This window comes from Procambarus clarkii, chromosome 22 (assembly GCF_040958095.1).
Source record: "Procambarus clarkii isolate CNS0578487 chromosome 22, FALCON_Pclarkii_2.0, whole genome shotgun sequence".
NCBI classification, from domain to species: Eukaryota; Metazoa; Arthropoda; class Malacostraca; order Decapoda; family Cambaridae; genus Procambarus; species Procambarus clarkii.
The window spans coordinates 36941504-36969003 of NC_091171.1; the positions used below are offsets into that span (position 1 = coordinate 36941504).

Below are 27500 nucleotides of genomic sequence, written 5' to 3' on the forward strand. Positions count from 1 at the left end.
ACATCAGCGGCATATGCTAGGCTGGCTAACATAAGAACGGCATTTCAAAACTTTTGTAAGGAATCATTCAGAACTATGTATATCACATATGTCATACCAATCCTGGAGTATGCATTCCCAGCATGGAGTCCATATCTAGTCCAGCATAAGACTAAACTGGAAAAGGTTCAAAGGTTTGCCACCAGACTAGTACCCGAGCTGAGAGGTATGAGCTACGAGGAGAGACCACGGGAATTAAAGCTCACATCGCTGCAAGACAGAAGAGTTAGGGGGGACATGATCACCACATTCAAGATTTTCAGGGAAATTGATAGGGTAGATAAAGACAGGCTATTTAACACAAGGGGAACACGCACTAGGGGACACAGGTGGAAACTGAGTGCCCAAATGAGCCACAGAGATATTAGAAGGAACTTTTTTAGTGTCAGAGTGGTTGACAAATGGAATGCATTAGGAAGTGATGTGGTGGAGGCTGACTCCATACACAGTTTCAAGTGTAGATATGATAGAGCCCAGTAGGCTTAGGAACCTGTACACCAGTTGATTGACAGTTGAGAGGCGGGACCAAAGAGCCAGAGCTCAACCCCCCGCAAGCACAAATAGGTGAGTACAAATAGGTATACACACACACACACACACACACACACACACACACACACACACACACACACACACACACACACACACACACACACACACACACACACACACACACACACACACACACACGTTGAACACGATAAGAGAAACCAGCAAACAATCATTGTATCAAACAACTAATGACCGGGAGTGAGCGGGGACGGTGGGCCGGGGTTACCACTTCCATCTGGCTCGAAGTGGCTGTTTCAGGCCACACATATGTATATATAATCCACCACCGGAACAAAATATATATATGTGGATGTACTATGAAAAGAAAGCAGTTCACACACACTACGTTTTCTATGCTTAGGTCAGTTAGGTTAAGTTAGGAGGCGCACTTTTGCACATCTTAGTGTCCCAGTATTTTCTCCGTCTTGACAACTCAGGAAACCACCCCTCCCCCCCCCCTAGCAGTGGCAGTGGTCGCCCACCACAGGTCGCCAGTCTATATAGAAACCCGAGAGTGCGAGTCTACCACACACACACACCGCCTCAGTACACTGAATCACGAAACAAAACCATTTAAAATTCAATAATCTAAATGAAGTTCTAGAGTGCATAGACGAATTTCTCGGTGGTTAGTGAGAAGACAGAGGCGGCTCCGAGTGGTAACCAGGCTCCGAGTGGTAACCAGGCTCCGAGTGGTAACCAGGCTCCGAGTGGTAACCAGGCTCCGAGTGGTAACCAGGCTCCGTAACAAGGCACTTGACAATCATATATATATAATATAACAATAATAATATGTTTATGCATTATAAAATACATTGGAGACGCTTTAAGAAAGTTATATAGTGGGTAGAGTAATTGTTTACTCTTAACATGCCTGTTGCAAGCACCAATAGCCGCTGAGTGACAAAATATGATGAAAGAATAGCACCATAAGGAAAGGTAGAAAACACGTGGTGGAAACGTATATAATAGTGAAGTGACACATAGGAAAATATTATATAATACGCCATACAGCAAACTCGTCCTCTTTAAAATAACGTCACTTTTGGCTGGTATGCGCGCTATGGCCAAAAGTGGAAGGGGCAGGCGATGGTTGTATTCTGTCCTCTGTCTCTTCCCTTCCCTTTACTCTCTGTCTCTGTCTCTCTCTCCCCGTCTATTAGTCTATTTTTCACTCGCTCACGCCTACTAATTCTTGCTCAGTCTTATATTCTTTCACTTTCTCTCAAACCCCAATCCACTACTCCTATATATCCCACTCCCCCTCTACCTGTCTGTCTGTCTCTGTCTCTGTCTCTCTCTGTCTCTCTCTCTCTCTGAAGGAAACGTCATGGAAATCGGCGGATCGTTGCAGGCACAAGACAAGAATCATCTGGTGGTGCCACCTATGACCCGCCTATTTCTGACAGCAGTGGGTGCTGAGGTAAACCAAAAGGGTGCCTGCCGGGCGGGAACCTGAATTCCAACTGCAACAGAAAGCCCATCAACAAGAAGACAACCTTCTCACGAGGCTGCACCAGGTAGGGCGGAGATTATCAAGTTAATCGCACATTTTTAGCTGTTTCGGGGCAATGCAGTGGTTTTTATAATCGATTTAATCGGTGTTTCTGCCTCTCTCTCTCACTCTGTCTCTCTCTTTCTCTCTTTCTCTCTCTCTCTCTCTCTCTCTCTCTCTCTCTCTCTCTCTCTCTCTCTCTCTCTCTCTCTCTCTCTCTCTCTCTCTCTCTCTCTCTCTCTCTCTCTCTCTCTCTCTCTCTTAAAATGCTCCGTGGTGGAAGAGGAGTCAAATGGAACAGCAAATCCTCGACGCAATATCAGGATTAGTGCAACATTATATTTGTCGATGTTGGGATCCAAACAGATTAAGGGCAATTGTGTCGCATTGATACACTGGGAGTATGTGTTGTGGGGGGGGGGGGGGTGGGGGGGGAGGATATGTGAATGTGTTGTGATGTTCACTCACCTAATTGTGTTTGCGGGGGTTGAGCTTCGGCTCTTTAGTCCCGCCTCTCAACCGTCAATCAACTGGTGTACAGGTTCCTGAGCCTATTGGGCTCTATCATATCTACACTTGAAAGTGTGTATGGAGTCAGCCTCCACCACATCACTTCCTAATGCATTCTGATTGGTAACAACTCTGAAACTAAAAAAGTTCTTTCTAATGTCGTGGCTCATTTGGTTACTCCGTTTCCACCTGTGTTCACTTGTGCGTGTGTCCTCTGTGTTAAATAAACTGTCTTTATCTACTCCATCAATTCCTCTAAGAATCTTGTATGTAGTGATCATGTCTCCCCCCTAACCCTTTCTTCCAGCGACATGTTAAATTCCCGTAGTCTCTCCTCATAGCTCATTCCCCTCAGCTCGGGTACTAGTCTGGTACTGGCATACCTTTGAACCTTCTTCAGTTTAGTCTTGTCCATAACTTGATTTGGACTCCGCGCTGGAGCTGCATATTCTAGGATTTTTCTGACGTACGTGGTATATGAGGTTCTAAATTATTCCTTACGTAAGTTTCTAAAGGCCGTTCTTATGTTGGCCAACCTGGCGTATGCCTCTGATGATATCCTTTTGATGTGGGCTTCAGGGGACAGGTCTGGCGTGATATCAACCCACAGATCTTTCTCACTCTCTGATTCTTGAAGAATTTCATCTCCCAAATGGTATCTTGTACCTGGCCTTCTGCTTCCTACACATATCATCATTACATTTGCTCCGGTTAAATTCTAACAGCCATTTGTTCGACCATTCCTTCAGTTTGTTCATGTCATCTTGAAGCCTCAAGCTGTCCTCCTCTGTCTTAATCTTTCTCGTAATTTTGGCGTCGTCAACAAACATTGAGAGGAATGAGTCTAGACTCTAGAACCTCTGGAAGTGTGTGTGTGTGTGTGTGTGGGTGTGTGTGTGTGTGTGTGTGTGTGTGTGTGTGTGTGTGGGTGTGTGTGTGTGTGTGTGTGTGTGTGTGTGTGTGTGTGTGTGTGTGTGTGTGTGTGTGTGTGTGTGTGTGTGTGTGTACTCACCTAGTTGTACTCACCTAGTTGTGTTTGCGGGGGTTGAGCTCTGGCTCTTTGGTCCCGCCTCTCAACCGTCAATCAACAGGTGTACATATTCCTGAGCCTATCGGGCTCTGTCATATCTACACTTGAAACTGTGTATGGAGTCAGCCTCCACCACATCACCCCCTAATGCATTCCATTTGTCAACCACTCTGACACTAAAAAAGTTCTTTCTAATATCTCTGTGGCTCATTTGGGCACTCAGTTTCCACCTGTGTCCCCTTGTGCGTGTTCCCCTTGTGTTAAATAGACTGTCTTTATCTACCCTATCAATCCCCTTCAGAATCTTGAATGTGGTGATCATGTCCCCCCTAACTCTTCTGTCTTCCAGCGAAGTGAGGTTTAATTCCCGTAGTCTCTCCTCGTAGCTCATACCTCTCAGCTCGGGTACTAGTCTGGTGGCAAACCTTTGAACCTTTTCCAGTTTAGTCTTATCCTTGACTAGATATGGACTCCATGCTGGGGCTGCATACTCCAGGATTGGCCTGACATATGTGGTATACAAAGTTCTGAATGATTCTTTACACAAGTTTCTGAATGCCGTTCGTATGTTGGCCAGCCTGGCATATGCCGCTGATGTTATCCGCTTGATATGTGCTGCAGGAGACAGGTCTGGCGTGATATCAACCCCCAAGTCTTTTTCCTTCTCTGACTCCTGAAGAATTTCCTCTCCCAGATGATACCTTGTATCTGGCCTCCTGCTCCCTACACCTATCTTCATTACATTACATTTGGTTGGGTTAAACTCTAACAACCATTTGTTCGACCATTCCTTCAGCTTGTCTAGGTCTTCTTGAAGCCTCAAACAGTCCTCTTCTGTTTTAATCCTTCTCATAATTTTAGCATCGTCCGCAAACATTGAGAGAAATGAATCGATACCCTCCGGGAGATCATTTACATATATCAGAAACAAGATAGGACCGAGTACAGAGCCCTGTGGGACTCCACTGGTGACTTCACGCCAATCGGAGGTCTCACCCCTCACCGTAACTCTCTGCTTCCTATTGCTTAGATACTCCCTTATCCACTGGAGCACCTTACCAGCTACACCTGCCTGTCTCTCCAGCTTATGTACCAGCCTCTTATGCGGTACTGTGTCAAAGGCTTTCCGACAATCCAAGAAAATGCAGTCCACCCAGCCCTCTCTTTCTTGCTTAATCTGTGTCACCTGATCGTAGAATTCTATCAAGCCTGTAAGGCAAGATTTACCCTCCCTGAATCCATGTTGGCGATTTGTCACGAAGTCCCTTCTCTCCAGATGTGTTACCAGGTTTTTTCCTCACGATCTTCTCCATCACCTTGCATGGTATACAAGTCAAGGACACTGGCCTGTAGTTCAGTGCCTCTTGTCTGTCGCCCTTTTTGTATATTGGGACCACATTCGCCGTCTTCCATATTTCTGGTAGGTCTCCCGTCTCTAGTGATTTACTATACACTATGGAGAGTGGCAAGCAAAGTGCCTCTGCACACTCTTTCAGTACCCATGGTGAGATCCCATCTGGACCAACCGCCTTTCTAACATCCAGATCCAGCAGGTGTCTCTTGACCTCCTCTCTCGTAATTTCGAACTCCTCCAAGGCCGCCTGGTTTACCTCCCTTTCTCCTAGCACAGTGACCTCACCCTGTTCTATTGTGAAGACCTCCTGGAACCTCTTGTTGAGTTCCTCACACACCTCTCTGTCATTCTCTGTATACCTGTCCTCGCCTGTTCTAAGTTTCAATACCTGTTCTTTCACTGTTGTTTTCCTTCTGATGTGACTGTGGAGTAGCTTTGGTTCGGTCTTGGCTTTGTTTGCTATATCATTTTCAAAATTTTTCTCTGCTTCTCTTCTCACCCTGACGTACTCATTCCTGGTTCTCTGGTATCTCTCCCTGCTTTCTGGTGTTCTGTTATTCCGGAAGTTCCTCCACGCCTTTTTGTTCAGTTTCTTCGCTTCCATACATGCCCTATTATACCATGGATTCTTCTGTTGCTTCTCGGATTTTTCCCTTCGGGCCGGGATGAACCTGTTTACTGCCTCCTGACACTTTTGGGTAACATAGTCCATCATACCCTGTACAGACTTGTCTCTGAGGTCTGTGTCCCAAGGTATTTCACTTAGGAAACTTCTCATCTGTTCATAATTCCCCTTTCGGTATGCCAGCCTTTTGATTCCTAGTTCTTTTTGGGGGGAGATAAGTCCTAGCTCTACCAGGTACTCAAAGTTCAATACACTGTGGTCACTCATTCCCAAGGGCGCTTCCATCTTAACTTCCCTTATATCCCATTCATTTAGGGTAAATATCAAATCAAGCATTGCTGGTTCATCTTCTCCTCTCATTCTTGTTGGCTCTTTGGTATGCTGGCTTAGAAAGTTTCTTGTTGTCACGTCCAGCAGCTTAGCTCTCCATGTTTCTGGTCCTCCTTGCGGGTCTCTGTTCTTCCAATCTATCTTCCCATGGTTGAAGTCTCCCATAATTAGTAGTCCAGATCCATTCCTGCTAGCAACAGAAGCTGCTCTTTCTATTATGTTAATGGTGGCCATGTTGTTTCTATCATATTCCTGTCTAGGTCTTCTGTCATTTGGTGGTGGATTATATATGACTGCGACTATAATTTTTTTCCCTCCATTTGTTACAGTACCTGCTATGTAGTCACTGAAACCTTCACAGCCCTGAATATCCATCTCCTCAAAATCCCAGCCTTTTCTTACCAGCAGAGCTACACCACCCCCACCTCTTCCTTCCCTCTCTTTCCGCATAACATAATAGTCCTGTGGGAACACTGCATTTGTTATTGTTTTCGTGATCTTTGTTTCTGTGAGGGCTATTATGTCTGGGTTTTCCTCTAGTACCAGTTCTCCAAGCTCATTTGCTTTATTTGTAATTCCATCTATGTTAGTGTACATCGCTTTGAGGCTCACTTTCTTCTGTCCCTTCTCAAATCGCCTCCTTGGTGAGTGTTCTGCTGGTGGGGGAGGCTGTTCCATGGGTGTGAGGACCTGTGAGGTGGGTAACAGGATCTCAGAGGATACTGGAATGAGGGGCGGGGGATCCAGTGAAGGGGGAGGGACAGGGAGGGTATGGGGTGAAAGGGGAGGGAGGACGGGAAGGAAAGGGGGGGAGGGAGGACTCGGGAGGAGGGGAGGGGTAGAAGGGTGGGGATTGGGTTTGGGGGGAGGGAGATTTGGCTGAACTTTTGAGTGGGGGCAGGGAGGGTTTGGGGTAGGGGGGTTTTCTATGCAGAGGAGGGAGGCGGGGTTGTCCTCCCTTCTGGTGTTACTGGGTAGCTGGTTGTGGGTTCCCCCCTCGCCTCTGGGGGTGTTGTGTTGGGAGCTGTGACTTCCTGGTTTTCCCCTCTCGCCCTGCGCCTCTTCCTTGCTTCTGCCGCCACGGCTCTCTCCTCCCTTGTCATGTCTCGCTGGAGGAATACATTTTTTAATTTTCCCACGTTTTTCAGGGAGCTCTTCCTTGATAGGATCCTCTCCTTTGTGTTCTCGTTTGCAAACACTATCTTTATCATTCGGTCTCGGTCTTTGTTGTACCGGCCTAGCCTGAAAACCTTCTCAATGCTATGCTCGGCCCCTTCCATGTCTAGTGCCTTTAGTACTTCATTCACTGCTGCTTTGTCCTTGTCATTCCACTCTGTCCTATTGGTTCCTACCTGTGTGTGTGTGTGTGTGTGTGTGTGTACTTACCTAATAGTGCTTGCGGGGGTTGAGCTTTGGCTCTTTGATCAGGTGTGTACTCACCTAATTGTGCTTGCGGGGGTTGAGCTGTGGCTCTTTGGTCCCGCCTCTCAACCGTCAATCAACTGGTGTACAGATTCCTGAGCCTATTGGGCTCTATCATATCTACATTTGAAACTGTGTATGGAGTCAGCCTCCACCACATCACTTCCTAATGCATTCCATTTACTAACTACTCTGACACTGAAAAAGTTCTTTCTAACGTCTCTGTGCCTCATTTGGGTACTCAGCTTCCACCTGTGTCCCCTTGTTCGCGTCCCACCAGTGTTGAATAGTTCATCCTTGTTTACCCGGTCGATTCCCCTGAGGATTTTGTAGGTTGTGATCATGTCCCCCCTTACACTTCTGTCTTCCAGTGTCGTAAGGTGCATTTCCCGCAGCCTTTCCTCATAACTCATGCCTCTTAGTTCTGGGACTAATCTAGTAGCATACCTTTGGACTTTTTCCAGCTTCGTCTTGTGCTTGACAAGGTACGGGCTCTATGCTGGGGCCGCATACTCCAGGATTGGTCTTACATATGTGGTGTACAAGATTCTGAATGATTCCTTACACAGGTTCCTGAACGCCGTTCTGATGTTAGCCAGCCTCGCATATGCCGCAGACGTTATTCTCTTTATGTGGGCTTCAGGAGACAGGTTTGGTGTGATATCAACTCCTAGATCTTTCTCTCTGTCTGTTTCATTAAGTACTTCATCTCCTATTCTGTATCCTATGCCTGGCCTCCTGTTTCCACTGCCTAGTTTCTTTACTTTGCATTTACTCGGGTTGAACTTCAACAGCGTGTGTGTACTCACCTAGTTGTACTCACCTAGTTGTGTTTGCGGGGGTTGAGCTCTGGCTCTTTGGTCCCGCCTCTCAACCGTCAATCAACAGGTGTACAGATTCCTGAGCCTATCGGGCTCTGTCATATCTACACTTGAAACTGTGTATGGAGTCAGCCTCCACCACATCACCCCCTAATGCATTCCATTTGTCAACCACTCTGACACTAAAAAAGTTCTTTCTAATATCTCTGTGGCTCATTTGGGCACTCAGTTTCCACCTGTGTCCCCTTGTGCGTGTTCCCCTTGTGTTAAATAGACTGTCTTTATCTACCCTATCAATCCCCTTCAGAATCTTGAATGTGGTGATCATGTCCCCCCTAACTCTTCTGTCTTCCAGCGAAGTGAGGTTTAATTCCCGTAGTCTCTCCTCGTAGCTCATACCTCTCAGCTCGGGTACTAGTCTGGTGGGAAATCTTTGAACCTTTTCCAGTTTAGTCTTATCCTTGACTAGATATGGATTCCATGCTGGGGCTGCATACTCCAGGATTGGCCTGACATATGTGGTATACAAAGTTCTGAATGATTCTTTACACAAGTTTCTGAATGCCGTTCGTATGTTGGCCAGCCTGGCATATGCCGCTGATGTTATCCGCTTGATATGTGCTGCAGGAGACAGGTCTGGCGTGATATCAACCCCAAGTCTTTTTCCTTCTCTGACTCCTGAAGAATTTCCTCTCCCAGATGATACCTTGTATCTGGCCTCCTGCTCCCTACACCTATCTTCATTACATTACATTTGGTTGGGTTAAACTCTAACAACCATTTGTTCGACCATTCCTTCAGCTTGTCTAGGTCTTCTTGAAGCCTCAAACAGTCCTCTTCTGTTTTAATCCTTCTCATAATTTTAGCATCGTCCGCAAACATTGAGAGAAATGAATCGATACCCTCCGGGAGATCATTTACATATATCAGAAACAAGATAGGACCGAGTACAGAGCCCTGTGGGACTCCACTGGTGACTTCACGCCAATCGGAGGTCTCACCCCTCACCGTAACTCTCTGCTTCCTATTGCTTAGATACTCCCTTATCCACTGGAGCACCTTACCAGCTACACCTGCCTGTCTCTCCAGCTTATGTACCAGCCTCTTATGCGGTACTGTGTCAAAGGCTTTCCGACAATCCAAGAAAATGCAGTCCGCCCAGCCCTCTCTTTCTTGCTTAATCTGTGTCACCTGATCGTAGAATTCTATCAAGCCTGTAAGGCAAGATTTACCCTCCCTGAATCCATGTTGGCGATTTGTCACGAAGTCCCTTCTCTCCAGATGTGTTACCAGGTTTTTTCTCACGATCTTCTCCATCACCTTGCATGGTATGCAAGTCAAGGACACTGGCCTGTAGTTCAGTGCCTCTTGTCTGTCGCCCTTTTTGTATATTGGGACCACATTCGCCGTCTTCCATATTTCTGGTAGGTCTCCCGTCTCTAGTGACTTACTATACACTATGGAGAGTGGCAGGCAAAGTGCCTCTGCACACTCTTTCAGTACCCATGGTGAGATCCCATCTGGACCAACAGCCTTTCTAACATCCAGATCCAGTAGGTGTCTCTTGACCTCCTCTCTCGTAATTTCGAACTCCTCCAAGGCCGCCTGGTTTACCTCCCTTTCTCCTAGCACAGTGACCTCACCCTGTTCTATTGTGAAGACCTCCTGGAACCTCTTGTTGAGTTCCTCACACACCTCTCTGTCATTCTCTGTATACCTGTCCTCGCCGGTTCTAAGTTTCAATACCTGTTCTTTCACTGTTGTTTTCCTTCTGATGTGACTGTGGAGTAGCTTTGGTTCGGTCTTGGCTTTGTTTGCTATATCATTTTCAAAATTTTTCTCTGCTTCTCTTCTCACCCTGACGTACTCATTCCTGGTTCTCTGGTATCTCTCTCTGCTTTCTGGTGTTCTGTTATTCCGGAAGTTCCTCCACGCCTTTTTGTTCAGTTTCTTCGCTTCCATACATGCCCTATTATACCATGGATTCTTCTGTTGCTTCTCGGATTTTTCCCTTTGGGCCGGGATGAACCTGTTTACTGCCTCCTGACACTTTTGGGTAACATAGTCCATCATACCCTGTACAGACTTGTCTCTGAGGTCTGTGTCCCAAGGTATTTCACTTAGGAAACTTCTCATCTGTTCATAATTCCCCTTTCGGTATGCCAGCCTTTTGATTCCTAGTTCTTTTTGGGGGGAGATAAGTCCTAGCTCTACCAGGTACTCAAAGTTCAATACACTGTGGTCACTCATTCCCAAGGGCGCTTCCATCTTAACTTCCCTTATATCCCATTCATTTAGGGTAAATATCAAATCAAGCATTGCTGGTTCATCTTCTCCTCTCATTCTTGTTGGTTCTTTGGTGTGCTGGCTTAGAAAGTTTCTTGTTGCCACGTCCAGCAGCTTAGCTCTCCATGTTTCTGGTCCTCCATGCGGGTCTCTGTTCTTCCAATCTATCTTCCCATGGTTGAAGTCTCCCATAATTAGTAGTCCAGATCCATTCCTGCTAGCAACAGAAGCTGCTCTTTCTATTATGTTAATGGTGGCCATGTTGTTTCTATCATATTCCTGTCTAGGTCTTCTGTCATTTGGTGGTGGATTATATATGACTGCGACTATAATTTTTTTCCCTCCATTTGTTACAGTACCTGCTATGTAGTCACTGAAACCTTCACAGCCCTGAATATCCATCTCCTCAAAATCCCAGCCTTGTCTTATCAGCAGAGCTACACCACCCCCACCTCTTCCTTCTCTCTCTTTCCTCATAACATAATAGTCCTGTGGGAACACTGCATTTGTTATCGTTTTCGTGATCTTTGTTTCTGTGAGGGCTATTATGTCTGGGTTTTCCTCTAGTACCAGTTCTCCAAGCTCATTTGCTTTATTTGTAATTCCATCTATGTTTGTGTACATCGCTTTGAGGCTCACTTTCTTCTGTCCCTTCTCAAATCGCCTCCTTGGTGAGTGTTCTGCTGGTGGGGGAGGCTGTTCCATGGGTGTGAGGACCTGTGAGGTGGATAACAGGGTCTCAGAGGATACTGGGATGAGGGGCGGGGGGTCCAGTGAAGGGGGAGGGACAGGGAGGGTATGGGGTGAAAGGGGAGGGAGGACGGGAAGGAAAAGGGGGGAGGGAGGACTCGGGAGGAGGGGAGGGGTAGAAGGGTGGGGTAGAAGGTGTGTGTGTGTGTGTGTGTGTGTGTGTGTGTGTGTGTGTGTGTGTGTGTGTGTGTGTGTGTGTGTGTGTGTGTGTGTGTGTGTGTGTGTGTGTGTGCCCTTATTTGTACTCACCTGTTTGTGTCTGCCGGATCGAGCTCTCGCTCTTGGAACCCGCTTTCCATGCCACCGTGCGGTTGTCTAATTTAACAAATATCTATTTGTTGCATCAGATCTATAACTGATCTATTTCCCTATCATACCTACTTTAACAGTTGTAAATGGAATTTGCCTCTACAACCAACCTTTAGGTTGTTCCATTTGCTCACTCTCTATAAGATAAAAGAAAACTTTCTAACATTTTGACATATTCGAGTTTCAAGCCACCTGAATTTCTCAATTTCATAATTACCACCTGGTTCTGTGGGTTTTCATTTGAAACATTTCCACTTTTTCCAGCCTGTCAATTCTTGTAAGTATTTTGTACGTCTGTATCATATCTCCTCTCTTCCTCCTCCTTTCTAGCGTCGTCAGGTTTAGTTCCTTCGGTTTCTCTTCATATCTCATCACTCACAGCTCTGGGAGTGGTCCATACCTCATCCCTCGCAGCTCTGGGAGTGGTCCATACCTCATCCCTCACAGCTCTGGGAGTGGTCCCTACCTCATCCCTCACAGCTCTGGGAGTGGTCCATACCTCATCCCTCGCAGCTCTGGGAGTGGTCCATACCTCATCCCTCACAGCTCTGGGAGTGGTCCATACCTCATCCATCGCAGCTCTGGGAGTGGTCCATACCTCATCCCTCACAGCTCTGGGAGTGGTCCATACCTCATCCCTCACAGCTCTGGGACTGGTCCATACCTCATCCCTCACAGCTCTGGGACTGGTCCATACCTCATCCCTCGCAGCTCTGGGACTGGTCCATACCTCATCCCTCGCAGCTCTGGGACTGGTCCATACCTCATCCCTCACAGCCCTGGGACTGGTCCATACCTCATCCCTCACAGCCCTGGGACTGGTCCATACCTCATCCCTCACAGCTCTGGGACGAGTCTCGTTGCAAAGTTCTGTGTGTGTTCTCACCTATTTGTGCCTGAAGGATCGGGCGCAAGCTCTTGGACCCCTAACGTTAGCTCTTGAAATGTATATATGTGTGTGAGTTAGAGTTTGTTGCACATAGGAATATGCAGAAGGCTTATTTGTCTATACGAGGCAGCTCCTATTTATATCCACCCTAACTCATTCAAATGTATGTCTAACCTACGCTTGAAACAATCCATCGATTCCCCGATCTATTACGTTACGCCGGTAATATGTGGGTATGTTCCTGCTTGTCCCGTGTCTGAGTGGTCTACACCCACCTATGCGTTAGTGAGCCAAGCGCCGTTAATTGTGACCGGTGCTCTACCCTGTTGTAAACGGTTTACAAAGTGGGATTTACAGATAGTCAGAGATAACTATTTTGGGCTGTTTTCCATTCTCCATTATCGAGGCTCTGGATAAAACGCGACTTTGGAGTGCATTCGGCAGTTGTCTGTGCGTTCAGGTGTCTGGGGTGAGCGTTCAGGTGTCTGTGGTGAGCGTTCAGGTGTCGGGGGTGAGCGTTCAGGTGTCTGGGGTGAGCGTTCAGGTGTCGGGGGTGAGCGTTCAGGTGTCTGGGGTGAGCGTTCAGGTGTCTGGGGTGAGCGTTCAGGTGTCTGCGGTGAGCGTTCAGGTGTCTGTGGTGAGCGTTCAGGTGTCGGGGGTGAGCGTTCAGGTGTCTGGAGTGAGCGTTCAGGTGTCTGGGGTGAGCGTTCAGGTGTCGGGGGTGAGCGTTCAGGTGTCTGGGGTGAGCGTTCAGGTGTCGGGGGTGAGCGTTCAGGTGTCTGGGGTGAGCGTTCAGGTGTCTGGGGTGAGCGTTCAGGTGTCTGTGGTGAGCGTTCAGGTGTCTGTGGTGAGCGTTCAGGTGTCGGGGGTGAGCGTTCAGGTGTCTGGAGTGAGCGTTCAGGTGTCTGTGGTGAGCGTTCAGGTGTCTGGGGTGAGCGTTCAGGTGTCTGGGGTGAGCGTTCAGGTGTCTGGGGTGAGCGTTCAGGTGTCTGGGGTGAGCGTTCAGGTGTCTGGGGTGAGCGTTCAGGTGTCTGGGGTGAGCGTTCAGGTGTCTGGGGTGAGCGTTCAGGTGTCTGGGGTGAGCGTTCAGGTGTCTGTGGTGAGCGTTCAGGTGTCTGGGGTGAGCGTTCAGGTGTCTGGGGTGAGCGTTCAGGTGTCTGGGGTGAGCGTTCAGGTGTCTGGGGTGAGCGTTCAGGTGTCTGGGGTGAGCGTTCAGGTGTCTGGGGTGAGCGTTCAGGTGTCTGGGGTGAGCGTTCAGGTGTCTGGGGTGAGCGTTCAGGTGTCTGGGGTGAGCGTTCAGGTGTCGGGGGTGAGCGTTCAGGTGTCTGGGGTGAGCGTTCAGGTGTCTGGGGTGAGCGTTCAGGTGTCGGGGGTGAGCGTTCAGGTGTCGAGGGTGAGCGTTCAGGTGTCTGGGGTGAGCGTTCAGGTGTCGGGGGTGAGCGTTCAGGTGTCTGGGGTGAGCGTTCAGGTGTCGGGGGTGAGCGTTCAGGTGTCGAGGGTGAGCGTTCAGGTGTCTGGGGTGAGCGTTCAGGTGTCTGTGGTGAGCGTTCAGGTGTCTGGGGTGAGCGTTCAGGTGTCTGTGGTGAGCGTTCAGGTGTCTGGGGTGAGCGTTCAGGTGTCTGGGGTGAGCGTTCAGGTGTCTGGGGTGAGCGTTCAGGTGTCTGTGGTGAGCGTTCAGGTGTCTGGGGTGAGCGTTCAGGTGTCTGGGGTGAGCGTTCAGGTGTCGGGGGTGAGCGTTCAGGTGTCTGGGGTGAGCGTTCAGGTGTCTGGGGTGAGCGTTCAGGTGTCGGGGGTGAGCGTTCAGGTGACGGGGGTGAGCGTTCAGGTGACGGGGGTGAGCGTTCAGGTGTCGGGGGTGAGCGTTCAGGTGTCGGGGGTGAGCGTTCAGGTGTCGGGGTTTGAGCGTTCAGGTGTCGAGGGTGAGCGTTCAGGTGTCGGTGTGTGCGTTCAGGTGTCGAGGGTGAGCGTTCAGGTGTCGGGGGTGAGCGTTCATGTGTCGGTGTGAACGCCTCAACGCCCGTACTCATAGGTCCTCGGAGCCGAGTGGTCTAGTGGGGGTCAAAGCCCTAAGGGGCCCGGGTTCGATTCCCGATCGAGGCAGAAACAAATTCACCTGATGGGACTGTTCAGCTAGCATTAAATAGGAACTTGGGAGTTAGTTAGAATTCCCAGGCTTCCTGTCCCCGACGGTGGAGGGAACACATGGGGCACCCCAGAGGTGCTGAGGATGGTGGGGTTACTCTGTGGGTGTCAGGCTGAGGCTAAGAAATATCCTGAAATGTTGAGTAGTTAGAACCAATAGCTGCACCTCAACCCCGGCAAGGCTAGGTGAACACACACACACACACACGCACGCGCGCACACACACACACACACACACACACACACACACACACACACACACACACACAGTGAGGGGCCTCGTAGCCTGGTGGATAGCGCGCAGGACTCGTAATTCTGTGGCGCGGGTTCGATTCCCGCACGAGGCAGAAACAAATGGGCAAAGTTTCTTTCACCCTAAGTGCCCTGTTACCTAGCAGTAAATAGGTACCTGGGAGTTAGTCAGCTATCACGGGCTGCTTCCTGGGGTGTGTGTGGTGTTGGAAAAAAAGAGAGAAAAAAAAAAAAAAGGTAGTTAGTAAACAGTTGATTGACAGTTGAGAGGCGGGCCGAAAGAGCAAAGCTCAACCCCCGCAAAACACAACTAGTAAACACACACACACACACACACACACACGCACGCGCGCACACACACACACACATACACACACACACACACACACACACACACACACACACACACACACACACACACACACACACACACACACACACACACACACACACACACTTGGAGAGACAGGCAGGTGTAGCTGGTAAGGTGTTCCAGTGGATAAGGGAGTACCTAAGCAATAGGAAGCAGAGAGTTACGGTGAGGGGTGAGACCTCAGATTGGCGTGAAGTCACCAGTGGAGTCCCACAGGGCTCTGTATTCGGTCCTATCTTGTTTCTGATATATGTAAATGATCTCCCGGAGGGTATCGATTCATTTCTCTCAATGTTTGCGGACGATGCCAAAATTATGAGAAGGATTAAGACAGAAGAGGACTGTTTGAGGCTTCAAGAAGACCTAGACAAACTGCAGGAATGGTCGAACAAGTGGTTGTTAGAGTTTAACCCAACCAAATGTAATATAATGAAGATAGGTGCAGGGAGCAGGAGGCCAAATACAAGGTATCATCTGGGAGAGGAAATTCTTCAGGAGTCAGAGAAAGAAAAAGACTTGGGAGTTGATATCACGCCAGACCTGTCTCCTGCAGCACATATCAAGAGGATAACGTCAGCGGCATATGCCAGGCTGGCCAACATACGAACGGCATTCAGAAATTTGTGTAAAGAATCATTCAGAACTTTGTATACCACATATGTCAGGCCAATCCTGAAGTATGCAGCCCCAGCATGGAGTCCATATCTAGTCAAGGATAAGACTAAACTGGAAAAGGTTCAAAGATTTCCCACCAGACTAGTACCCGAGCTGAGAGGTATGAGCTACGAGGAGAGACTACGGGAATTAAACCTCACTTCGCTGGAAGACAGAAGAGTTAGGGGGGGCATGATCACCACATTCAAGATTCTGAAGGGAATTGATAGGGTAGATAAAGACAGGCTGTTTAACGCAAGGGGCACACGCACAAGGGGACACAGGTGGAAACTGAGTGCCCAAATGAGCCACAGAGATATTAGAAAGAACTTTTTTAGTGTCAGAGTGGTTGACAAATGGAATGCATTAGGGGGTGATGTGGTGGAGGCTGACTCCATACACAGCTTCAAGTGTAGATATGATAGAGCCCAATAGGCTCAGGAACCTGTACACCTGTTGATTGCCGGTTGAGAGGCGGGACCAAAGAGCCAGAGGTCATCCCCCGCAAGCACAACTAGGTGAGTACAAGTAGGTGAGTACACACACACACACACACACACACACACACACACACACACACACACACACACACACACACACACACACACACACACACACACACACACTCACACGCACACACACACGCACACACACACACACACACACACACACACACACACACACACACACACACACACACACACACACACACACAGCAGGAGGCTGAACACAAATTACCATCTGGGAGGTGAAATCCTGCAAGAGACAAATAGAGAGAAAGATCTGGGGGTTGATATCACACCGAACCTGTCCCCAGAGGCCAACATCAAAAGGATATCGTCAGCGGCATATGCTAGACTGGCCAACATAAGAACTGCCTTTAGAAACTTGTGTAAGGAATCGTTCAGGACCCTGTATACCACTTATGTCAGACCAATCCTGGAATATGCAGCTCCAGCCTGGAGTCCATACATAGTTAAACACAAGACAAAGTTAGAGAAGATTCAGCGGTATGACACCAGGCTCGTCTCGGAACTGAGAGGAATGAGCTACGAGGAAAGGCTAAAGGAGTTGAACCTCACATCCCTGGAAAACAGAAGAGTAAGGGGAGACATGATAACCACCTACAAAATTCTCAAGGGAATTAACAAGGTGGACAAAGACACTCTTCAGCACGGGTGGGACACGAACAAGGGGACACAGGTGGAAACTTAGTACCCAGATGAGCCACAGAGACGTTAGAAAGATTTTTTTCAGTGTCAGAGTAGTTAATAAATGGAATGCACTAGGAAGTGATGTGGTGGAGGCTGACTCCATTCACAGTTTGAAGTGTAGATATGATAGAGCCCAATAGGCTCAGGAATCTGTACACCAGTTGATTGACTGTTGAGAGGCGAGACCAAAGATCCAGAGCTCAACCCCCGCAAGCACAACTAGGTGAGTACGACTAGGTGAGTACAACTAGGTGAGTACACACACACACACACACACACACACACACACACACACACACACACACACCCACACACACACACACACACACACACACACACACACACACACACACACACATGGCTGACTCCATACACAGGTTTAAATGTAGATATGATAGAGCCCAGTAGGCTCAGGAATCTGTACACCAGTTGATTGACAGTTGAGAGGCGGGACCAAAGAGCCAAAGCTCAACCCCCGCAAGCACAAATAGGTGAGTACACACACACAACCCAAATTTTCTCCTCTTTAAAAATAAAAAACCATTAACCGCCCAGAAAGAAATGATTAGGAATAAATTCCTCCGACAACCCCCATTCCCTGCAGAGCCATTGTTCGTGTGAGGGTTCAAACGATTCTCGTCCAGCCTCGAATTGGTCGTTAAGGAGGCTTGTTATGTAATTATTGCAGTTAACTCATCTTGTAGCCAACATTTCCTTGACTTGGAGTGGCTCAATATTAGTGTTATCTCTAATTAACGGTCCGTTATGGGTGTTTTGCCTCTGCTCTTTCTTCACGCTTTGTTTATATATACGTACTCACCTAGTTGTGCTTGCAAGATCGAGCATTGACTCTTGGATCCCGCCTTTCCATCTATCGGTTGTGTACAGCAATGACTCCTGTCCCATTTCCCTATCATACCTAGTTTTAAAATTGTGAGTAGTATTTGCTTCCACAACCTGATCCTGAAGTGCATTACCTTTTCCCACTACTCTCGCGCGCGCGCGCGTGTGTGTGTGTGTGTATGTGTGTGTGTGGGTGTGTGTGTGTGTGTGTGTGTGTGTGTGTGTGTGTGTGTGTGTGTGTGTGTGTGTGTGTGTGTGTGTGTTTGTGTGTGTGTGTGTGTGTGTGTATGTGTGTGTGTGTGTGTGTGTGTGTTCATCTATTTGTGCCTGCATGATCGTACATTAGCTCTTGGGTCCCGCTTTTCTATCCACTGGTTGTCTAATTCAGTTACTCCTGACTTATTTCCCACTCATATCCACGCGTAAGTTATAAATAAAGTTAGCCTCTACAACCTGCTCCTTTAGGTCATTCCATTTCCTCACTATACTCTTACGCTAAAGGAAAACTTTATTACATTTCTATGACACACTCGAGCCTCAAACTCCCATCCATGCCTTCTGTTGTCTAATTTTCTTTTTCAACTCTGTTAATATCCCTAAGTATAATTTTCCTCTTCTTCTGTTGTCTAATTTTCCTCTTTTTCAACTCTGTTAATATCCCTAAGTATTTTGTACGCCTTCATCATGTACCCCATCTCACCCAACTCATTCTAGCGATGTCAGGTTTGGTTCCTTCAGTCTCTCTTCGTTATTTCATACCTCGCAATTCTGGTATGAGTTATGTGTCGACCCTCTGACCCTTCTCGAGTTTTCTAATGTGTCTCTTTTGATAGTTTGTCTCTATGATGGGGCGGCATACTAAACATTGGTCTCACTTAGGCGTTGTGATCTGTGGGGCAGTTATCTCTCTGTGGGGCAGTTATCTCTCTGTGGGACAGTTAGCTCTCTGTGGGACAGTTAACTCTCTGTGGGACAGTTATCTCTCTGTGGGGCAGTTATCTCTCTGTGGGGCAGTTATCTCTCTGTGGGGCAGTTATCTCTCTGTGGGACAGTTAACTCTCTGTGGGACAGTTATCTCTGTGGGGCCGTTATCTCTCTGTGGGACAGTTATCTCTCTGTGGGGCAGTTAGCTCTCTGTGGGGCAGTTATCTCTCTGTGGGGCAGTTAGCTCTCTGTGGGGCAGTCTACCATCTGTGGGGCAGTTAGCTCTCTGTGGGGCAGTTAGCTCTCTGTGGGGCAGTTAGCTCTCTGTGGGACAGTTAACTCTCTGTGGGACAGTTAACTCTCTGTGGGTCAGTTATCTCTCTGTGGGACAGTTAACTCTCTGTGGGGCAGTTATCTCTCTGTGGGGCAGTTAGCTCTCTGTGGGGCAGTTAACTCTCTGTGGGACAGTTAACTCTCTGTAGGACAGTTATCTCTCTGTGGGGCAGTTAGCTCTCTGTGGGGCAGTTAACTCTCTGTGGGACAGGTAACTCTCTGTGGGGCAGTTATCTCTCTGTGGGGCAGTCTACCATCTGTGGGGCAGTTAGCTCTCTGTGGGGCAGTCTACCATCTGTGGGGCAGTTAGCTCTCTGTGGGGCAGTTAGCTCTCTGTGGGGCAGTCTACCATCTGTGGGGCAGTTAGCTCTCTGTAGGGCAGTTAGCTCTCTGTGGGGCAGTTAGCTCTCTGTGGGGCAGTCTACCATCTGTGGGACAGTTAGCTCTCTGTGGGGCAGTTAGCTCTCTGTGGGGCAGTTAGCTCTCTGTGGGGCAGTTAGCTCTGTGGGGCAGTTATCTCTCTGTGGGGCAGTTAGCTCTCTGTGGGGCAGTCTACCATCTGTGGGGCAGTCAACCATCTTTGGGGCAGTTAACTCTCTGTGGGACAGTTAACTCTCTGTGGGACAGTTAGCTCTCTGTGGGGCAGTCTACCATCTGTGGGGCAGTTAGCTCTCTGTGGGGCAGTTAGCTCTCTGTGGGGCAGTTATCTCTCTGTGGGGCAGTCTACCATCTGTGGGACAGTTAGCTCTCTGTGGGGCAGTTATCTCTCTGTGGGGCAGTTAACTCTCTGTGGGGCAGTTATCTCTCTGTGGGGCAGTTTGCTCTCTGTGGGGCAGTTATCTCTCTGTGGGGCAGTCTACCATCTGTGGGACAGTTATCTCTCTGTGGGGCAGTTAACTCTCTGTGGGACAGTTAACTCTCTGTGGGGCAGTTAGCTCTCTGTGGGGCAGTTAGCTCTCTGTGGGGCAGTTATCTCTCTGTGGGGCAGTTAGCTCTCTGTGGGGCAGTTATCTCTCTGTGGGGCAGTTAGCTCTCTGTGGGGCAGTTATCTCTCTGTAGGGCAGTTATCTCTCTGTGGAGCAGTTAGCTCTCTGTGGGGCAGTTAGCTCTCTGTGGGGCAGTTATCTCTCTGTGGGGCAGTTAACTCTCTGTGGGGCAGTTATCTCTCTGTGGGGCAGTTATCTCTCTGTGGGGCAGTTAGCTCTCTGTGGGGCAGTTATCTCTCTGTGGGGCAGTTAGCTCTCTGTGGGGCAGTTATCTCTCTGTGGGGCAGTTAGCTCTCTGTGGGGCAGTTAGCTCTCTGTGGGGCAGTCTACCATCTGTGAGGCAGTCTACCATCTGTGGGGCAGTCTACCATCTGTGAGGCAGTCTACCATCTGTGGGGCAGTCTACCATCTGTGAGGCAGTCTACCATCTGTGGGGCAGTCTACCATCTGTGGAGCAGTCTACCATCTGTGGGGCAGTCTACCATCTGTGGGGCAGTCTACCATCTGTGAGGCACCCAGCACCTTTCTGCAACTTACTATAGCTTGAGCTACCTTATACCTTTGTGTATATTTCACCTCAATAAACTTATTTCAATTTCAGTTTCACGCCTGCTCCGATAAGCAGTTGCGTCTATTAGAGTTCGAATAGTACCAACTTTAATCACCTTAAAATGATTAAAATTGTTTATGTCTATTAAACTTTATTACTTACGTCTATGGGACTCAGTTGAATACTTAGTTTCCATCTTTTTATGCCCTTTGTTGGCCATCCTGACATGTAGTTTTTCCTTGATTGTTTTGTTTATTATCTTGAGTATTTTTCATGTAGTGATCACGTCTTCCCTGTTTATTCTCGCTGGCATTGATGTGAGCTTTAATGCCTTTAGTCTTCCTCTTAACTCAGAGTCTTGTCTTGCGGAATTCATCAGGATTTTCTCTAGATTTATTTTGTGTCTTGCGCTGCATATTAGAGAATTAGTCTGACGTATGGTATTCAAGGTTCTGAATGACACATTTAAAATATTTTAAAGGCCGTTCTTATATTAGCAAAACTTACATATGCAGCTGATGTTTTTCAGATGATGTTGGATTCAGGAGACATATTCGGTGTAGTGTCAACCCTCAGGTCTTTATTTATCTAAATTCCGCCTCATTTCCCCCCCTGTTCCTAGTGTCATTGCACGTGATGGAGGTGAACTCTAGTAGTCACTTGCTGAACCATTCAGCCAATTTGTCCAAGTTTTACAGCAGTTTCTAGCAATTTTACATCGCATTTATCAATCAACACTGAGAGGAAGAAGTCCATCCCATCTGGGTGATCACTTACTTGTGTGTGTATGTATGTATTAACACGATGTACTGAACGGGGTGAGAATAGCTTGAGCTACCTCATCCCTTTGTGTGTATTTTACCTCAATAAACTTATTTCAATTTCAATTTCAATCACTTACACGCACCAGGACCAAGGAAGGTCATAGTGATGGCCCGTGTTGGACATTGTGTACAATATATCTGAATTCTGAATTCAGATATGTTGAATTCACACTGAATTCCGTCTCCTTGATGTGACTCGTTTTTTATGTGTGGGTACTCTTAAGGTGAGCTTGCAGGGTCGAGTGTTAGCTCCTCAGCCTCGTCTTTCCAACCTCTGATCAGTTAATGAATTGTTGTTTTCTAATAGTATTGATCGTTGTATTTCACATTGAATATGTTTATTGAGTTCGCCTCCACAGTAATTTATTATTCCCCTATCTTCCCTCTCTGTCTGTCTGTCTGTCTGTCTCTCTCTCTCTCTCTCTCTCTCTCTCTCTCTCTCTCTCTCTCTCTCTCTCTCTCTCTCTCTCTCTCTCTCTCTCTCTTTCCATCCCGTCGTAATTCAGGTTTTAAAAAGACAGAAATCAATTTTAACAGAGCACTAAAGAGTATAAAATAACGAACTATCAATATAACTTTTCCAATAATCTCTTTCTTCATAGGTTTTCCCATTATCAAATTTTCGTTCACTTTAGATCTTAGGAATTCGTTCCTCTCATATATAATATATTTTAGCCTGGTGGTTGAAACTCTATGTATTTGAACTTTAATAACCTGTTATTCTTTCAAGTCCAGCATGACCAAGCTGTGACGCCCCCCCCAACCCATCTTCTAAACAAACAGGATTAAATATTATGATTTTTTGCCCCCTAGGTTGTCCTAGATTAGGTCATGTTGGGTGTTTGGGTTTCGCTGGAAATTGGGTGTATTTATGGAGACCCATTCCCCACCGTGTTCTCTGTCAGCTGTGGTCTGTTCTCAGTGGAGAACTTTGGTCTTATTTTTCCGTATCTTTCTTTTTGAGTTATCATGAATTTATTTTTCTTTATTTTTTTATTTTTGTTGATATCTTGATGTCGTATTTCCTAATTTAAAAAATGGGCATTCTATCAAGTATATGTATAAATTATTGTGTATTACAAGTTTCCACTTAGATCTATAATTGGTTAGGCCAGGTGTTGTGGTTGTGCTTAGAGGAGCTGCCGAAGTGAAAACAATTTTAGAAGATAAGGAAAAACACCTGCCAGGTGCCGTGTTTAGTGAGTGGTCTCGTAAACACCTGCCAGGTGTCGTGTAGTGAGTGGTCTCGTAAACACCTGCCAGGTGCCGTGTAGTGAGTGGTCTCGTAAACACCTGCCAGGTGCCGTGTAGTGAGTGGTCTCGTAAACACCTGCCAGGTGTCGTGTTTAGTGAGTGGTCTCGTAAACACCTGCCAGGTGTCGTGTAGTGAGTGGTCTCGTAAACACCTGCCAGGTGCCGTGTAGTGAGTGGTCTCGTAAACACCTGTGTTGCCCCACAAGACCTCACTCGGCGCCGAAGACCAAACCTGAAAACGTTTGTTTTCAATACACGAAAACGACGTTTTCAGACCCGATAAGTGTAAACTTTTCCCTTTTCCACTTCCTTCCTCTACTTTCACTTCTTTCTTTCCTCTTCTCCCTCCCCCGAGAGCTCTAAAAGTTATTTGCGGGAGAATGAAGAGACGCATAAAGCGAGATTAATGTCAACAACGTTCCTCAGGGGATAAGAGAGAGAGAGAGAGAGAGAGAGAGAGAGAGAGAGAGAGAGAGAGAGAGAGAGAGAGAGAGAGAGAGAGAGAGAGAGTGAGAGAGTGAGAGAGAGAGAGAGAGTGAGAGAGGCATGAGTGTGAAGGGCAGGTATAAAGGGATGCTGGGGAGGTAGTAGAGTGGTATTCCGTCTCGTAAGGGAATGAAAAACACGGAAAACAAGTTCTTTTCCTCATCTTGGCGTGAAAAGATGGCGGTGGCTTGTTGTTTACGTCTAGTGGAACGTTTTCTATAAACGTGCTTCGAGAGGTGGACTTGTCTATACCAGATGGTTCAGGACGTGACTCTGTTACCCATTCACCTGGGCTGTATATGGGTCTCGAACCCTGCACCCCCATGCTTGTGAGGCCCATAAGCTCTTCCGACTATGCTATGAGTAGTCTTTATAAGGAAAGTTTCCAAATACAAATTAAAACCTGATTGTTCCCCAAATATAGGTATGACTTAAATTCCTATGACCACCCTCGGGATTCGAACCCAGGCCCGGGTCTCCACGTCAATAGTGCTGGTACTCTAATGACTGCACCTTCGAGCGTCTCCTGCTCTTTATGACGGAACGTCGTCACTGCCTGGGGGGTTTTAACGTTAAAATTGAGCTGCGTTATTATGTACGTTCCCGGGGCGGCCCCTGGTGATGCTGATCTCAGCCTCCCTACATCTCTCATCTCCCGGGGCGGCCCCTGGTGATGCTGACCTCAGCCTCCCTCTATCTCTCATCTCCCGGGGAGGCCCCGGGTGATGCTGGCCTCAGCCTCCCTCCATCTCTCATCTCCCGGGGCGGCCTCTGGTGATGCTGATCTCAGCCTCCCTCTATCTCTCATCTCCCGGGGCGGCCCCTGGTGATGCTGGCCTCAGCCTCCCTCCATCTCTCATCTCCCGGGGCGGCTCCTGGTGATGCTGACCTCAGCCTCCCTCTATCTCTCATCTCCCGGGGCGGCCCCTGGTGATGCTGACCTCAGCTTCCTTCCATCTCTCATCTCCCGGGGCGGCCCCTGGTGATGCTGACCTCAGCCTCCCTCTATCTCTCATCTCCCGGGGCGGCCCCTGGTGATGCTGAACTCAGCCTCCCTCCATCTCTCATCTCCCGGGGCGGCCCCTGGTGATGCTGATCTCAGCCTCCCTCCATCTCTCATCTCCCGGGGCGGCCCCTGGTGATGCTGACCTCAGCCTCCCTCCATCTCTCATCTCCCGGGGCGGCCCCTGGTGATGCTGACCTCAGCCTCCCTCCATCTCTCATCTCCCGGGGCGGCTCCTGGTGATGCTGATCTCAGCCTCCCTCCATCTCTCATCTCCCGGGGCGGCCCCTGGTGATGCTGATCTCAGCCTCCCTCTATCTCTCATCTCCGGTAATATGGTGTCCTCGCTTGTGGCTGAATACCTCTTTTGTGTGATGCCTCGTGTAACTCTAGTTACTCATAACGCCAGTACCTCATAACACCAGTACCTCATAACGCCAGTACCTCATAACACCAGTACCTCATAACGCCAGTACCTCATAACGCCAGTACCTCATAACACCAGTACCTCATAACGCCAGTACCTCATAACACCAGTACCTCATAACACCAGTACCTCATAACACCAGTACCTCATAACACCAGTACCTCATAACACCAGTACCTCATAACACCAGTACCTCATAACGCCAGTACCTCATAACACCAGTACCTCATAACACCAGTACCTCATAACACTAGTACCTCATAACACCAGTACCTCATAACACCAGTACCTCATAACACCAGTACCTCATAACACCAGTACCTCATAACGCCAGTACCTCATAACACCAGTACCTCATAACGCCAGTACCTCATAACACCAGTACCTCATAACGCCAGTACCTCATAACACCAGTACCTCATAACACCAGTACCTCATAACGCCAGTACCTCATAACGCCATTACCTCATAACGCCAGTACCTCATAACACCAGTACCTCATAACACCAGTACCTCATAACACCAGTACCTCATAACGCCAGTACCTCATAACGCCAGTACCTCATAACACCAGTACCTCATAACGCCAGTACCTCATAACGCCAGTACCTCATAACGCCAGTACCTCATAACACCAGTACCTCATAACACCAGTACCTCATAACGCCAGTACCTCATAACACCAGTACCTCATAACGCCAGTACCTCATAACGCCAGTACCTCATAACGCCAGTACCTCATAACGCCAGTACCTCATAACGCCAGTACCTCATAACACCAGTACCTCATAACGCCAGTACCTCATAACGCCAGTACCTCATAACACCAGTACCTCATAACGCCAGTACCTCATAACGCCAGTACCTCATAACGCCAGTACCTCATAACGCCAGTACCTCATAACACCAGTACCTCATAACACCAGTACCTCATAACGCCAGTACCTCATAACACCAGTACCTCATAACGCCAGTACCTCATAACGCCAGTACCTCATAACACCAGTACCTCATAACGCCAGTACCTCATATCGCCAGTACCTCATAACACTAGTACCTCATAACACCAGTACCTCATAACGCCAGTACCTCATAACGCCAGTACCTCATAACGCCAGTACCTCATAACGCCAGTTCCTCATAACACCAGTACCTCATAACACCAGTACCTCATAACACCAGTACCTCATAACACCAGTACCTCATAACACCAGTTCCTCATAACGCCAGTACCTCATAACACCAGTACCTCATAACACCAGTTCCTCATATCGCCAGTACCTCATAACACCAGTACCTCATAACGCCAGTACCTCATAACACCAGTACCTCATATCGCCAGTACCTCATATCACCAGTAGCTAATAACACCAGTACCTCATAATACCAGTACCTCATAACGCCAGTACCTCATAACACCAGTACCTCATAATACCAGTACCTCATAACGCCAGTACCTCATAACACCAGTACCTCATAATACCAGTACCTCATAACGCCAGTTCCTCATAACACCAGTTCCTCATAACACCAGTACCTCATATCACCAGTAGCTAATAACACCAGTACCTCATATCACCAGTAGCTAATAACACCAGTACCTCATAACGCCAGTACCTCATAACGCCAGTACCTCATAACACCAGTACCTCATAACGCCAGTACCTCATAACACCAGTACCTCATAATACCAGTACCTCATAACGCCAGTTCCTCATAACACCAGTTCCTCATAACACCAGTACCTCATATCACCAGTAGCTAATAACACCAGTACCTCATAACGCCAGTACCTCATAACGCCAGTACCTCATAACACCAGTACCTCATAACACCAGTACCTCATAACACCAGTACCTCATAACACCAGTACCTCATAACGCCAGTACCTCATAACGCCAGTACCTCATAACACCAGTACCTCATAACACCAGTACCTCATAACACCAGTACCTCATAACACCAGTACCTCATAACGCCAGTACCTCATAACACCAGTACCTCATAACGCCAGTACCTCATAACACCAGTACCTCATAACACCAGTACCTCATAACACCAGTACCTCATAACACCAGTACCTCATAACGCCAGTACCTCATAACGCCAGTACCTCATAACACCAGTACCTCATAACACCAGTACCTCATAACACCAGTACCTCATAACACCAGTACCTCATAACACCAGTACCTCATAACACCAGTACCTCATAACACCAGTAGCTAGGTAAAGCCGCATGGGAGTAAAGACGGAATATGAGGACGTAGTGTATGAGCGATACCCATCATAGCCATGTGGATCATCGGGGAATCGAACGGCGCCATGCGGCAATCGCTCTTCTATAACCAACACATGTCCGCGAATCCCAAAAACCTAATGGACAGGGCGTCGGTCTGTCACCGTCAGCGTTCCCTCTCTGTTTCCCGTATCGTGAAAACATGTGTTCTTTCATGTCTTATTATATTACGCTGGTATTATCCTCATTTTGGCGCGCGCGGGAAAAAGAGAGAACGGATATTTACGACTTTATGAGCGCGGGAAGAGAAATTTGGCGGGAAATGTTCCCGCGTATTGAACTTGGCGCCTCTTAAGATGACGGACACCTGGGGGGTGGGGAGGGGGGAGGGGGTTTTGAGCATGTAAACACAGGCTTGTAAAATGAAAATAAATTCAAGGCGAGTTATTGGGCGTTGTAATTTATGTAAGAAAAAGTAAAAACAATAGAGGAGTGATTCATTGGGATGAAAGTTATATGATGTTTTCTGGGATAATTTTGACACGCTATCAGTGGCCGGGAAGGGGTAAGAAAATAGTGATGAG

At 47.9% G+C, this 27500-nt stretch overlaps 2 protein-coding genes across 2 annotated transcripts in view; both read left to right on the top strand.

Annotated features, from left to right (window-relative positions):
- LOC138367363 (uncharacterized) overlaps positions 1 to 27500 on the top strand; it is a 293394-nt gene that overhangs the window by 84303 nt on the left and 181591 nt on the right. The window lies entirely within an intron of this gene.
- Positions 12640 to 14417, top strand: LOC138367520 (autotransporter adhesin BpaC-like). Its single transcript, XM_069329203.1, has 2 exons — positions 12640 to 12645; positions 12873 to 14417. Exons 1-2 carry the CDS (start codon positions 12640 to 12642, stop codon positions 14415 to 14417), a joined length of 1551 nt encoding a protein of 516 aa, XP_069185304.1.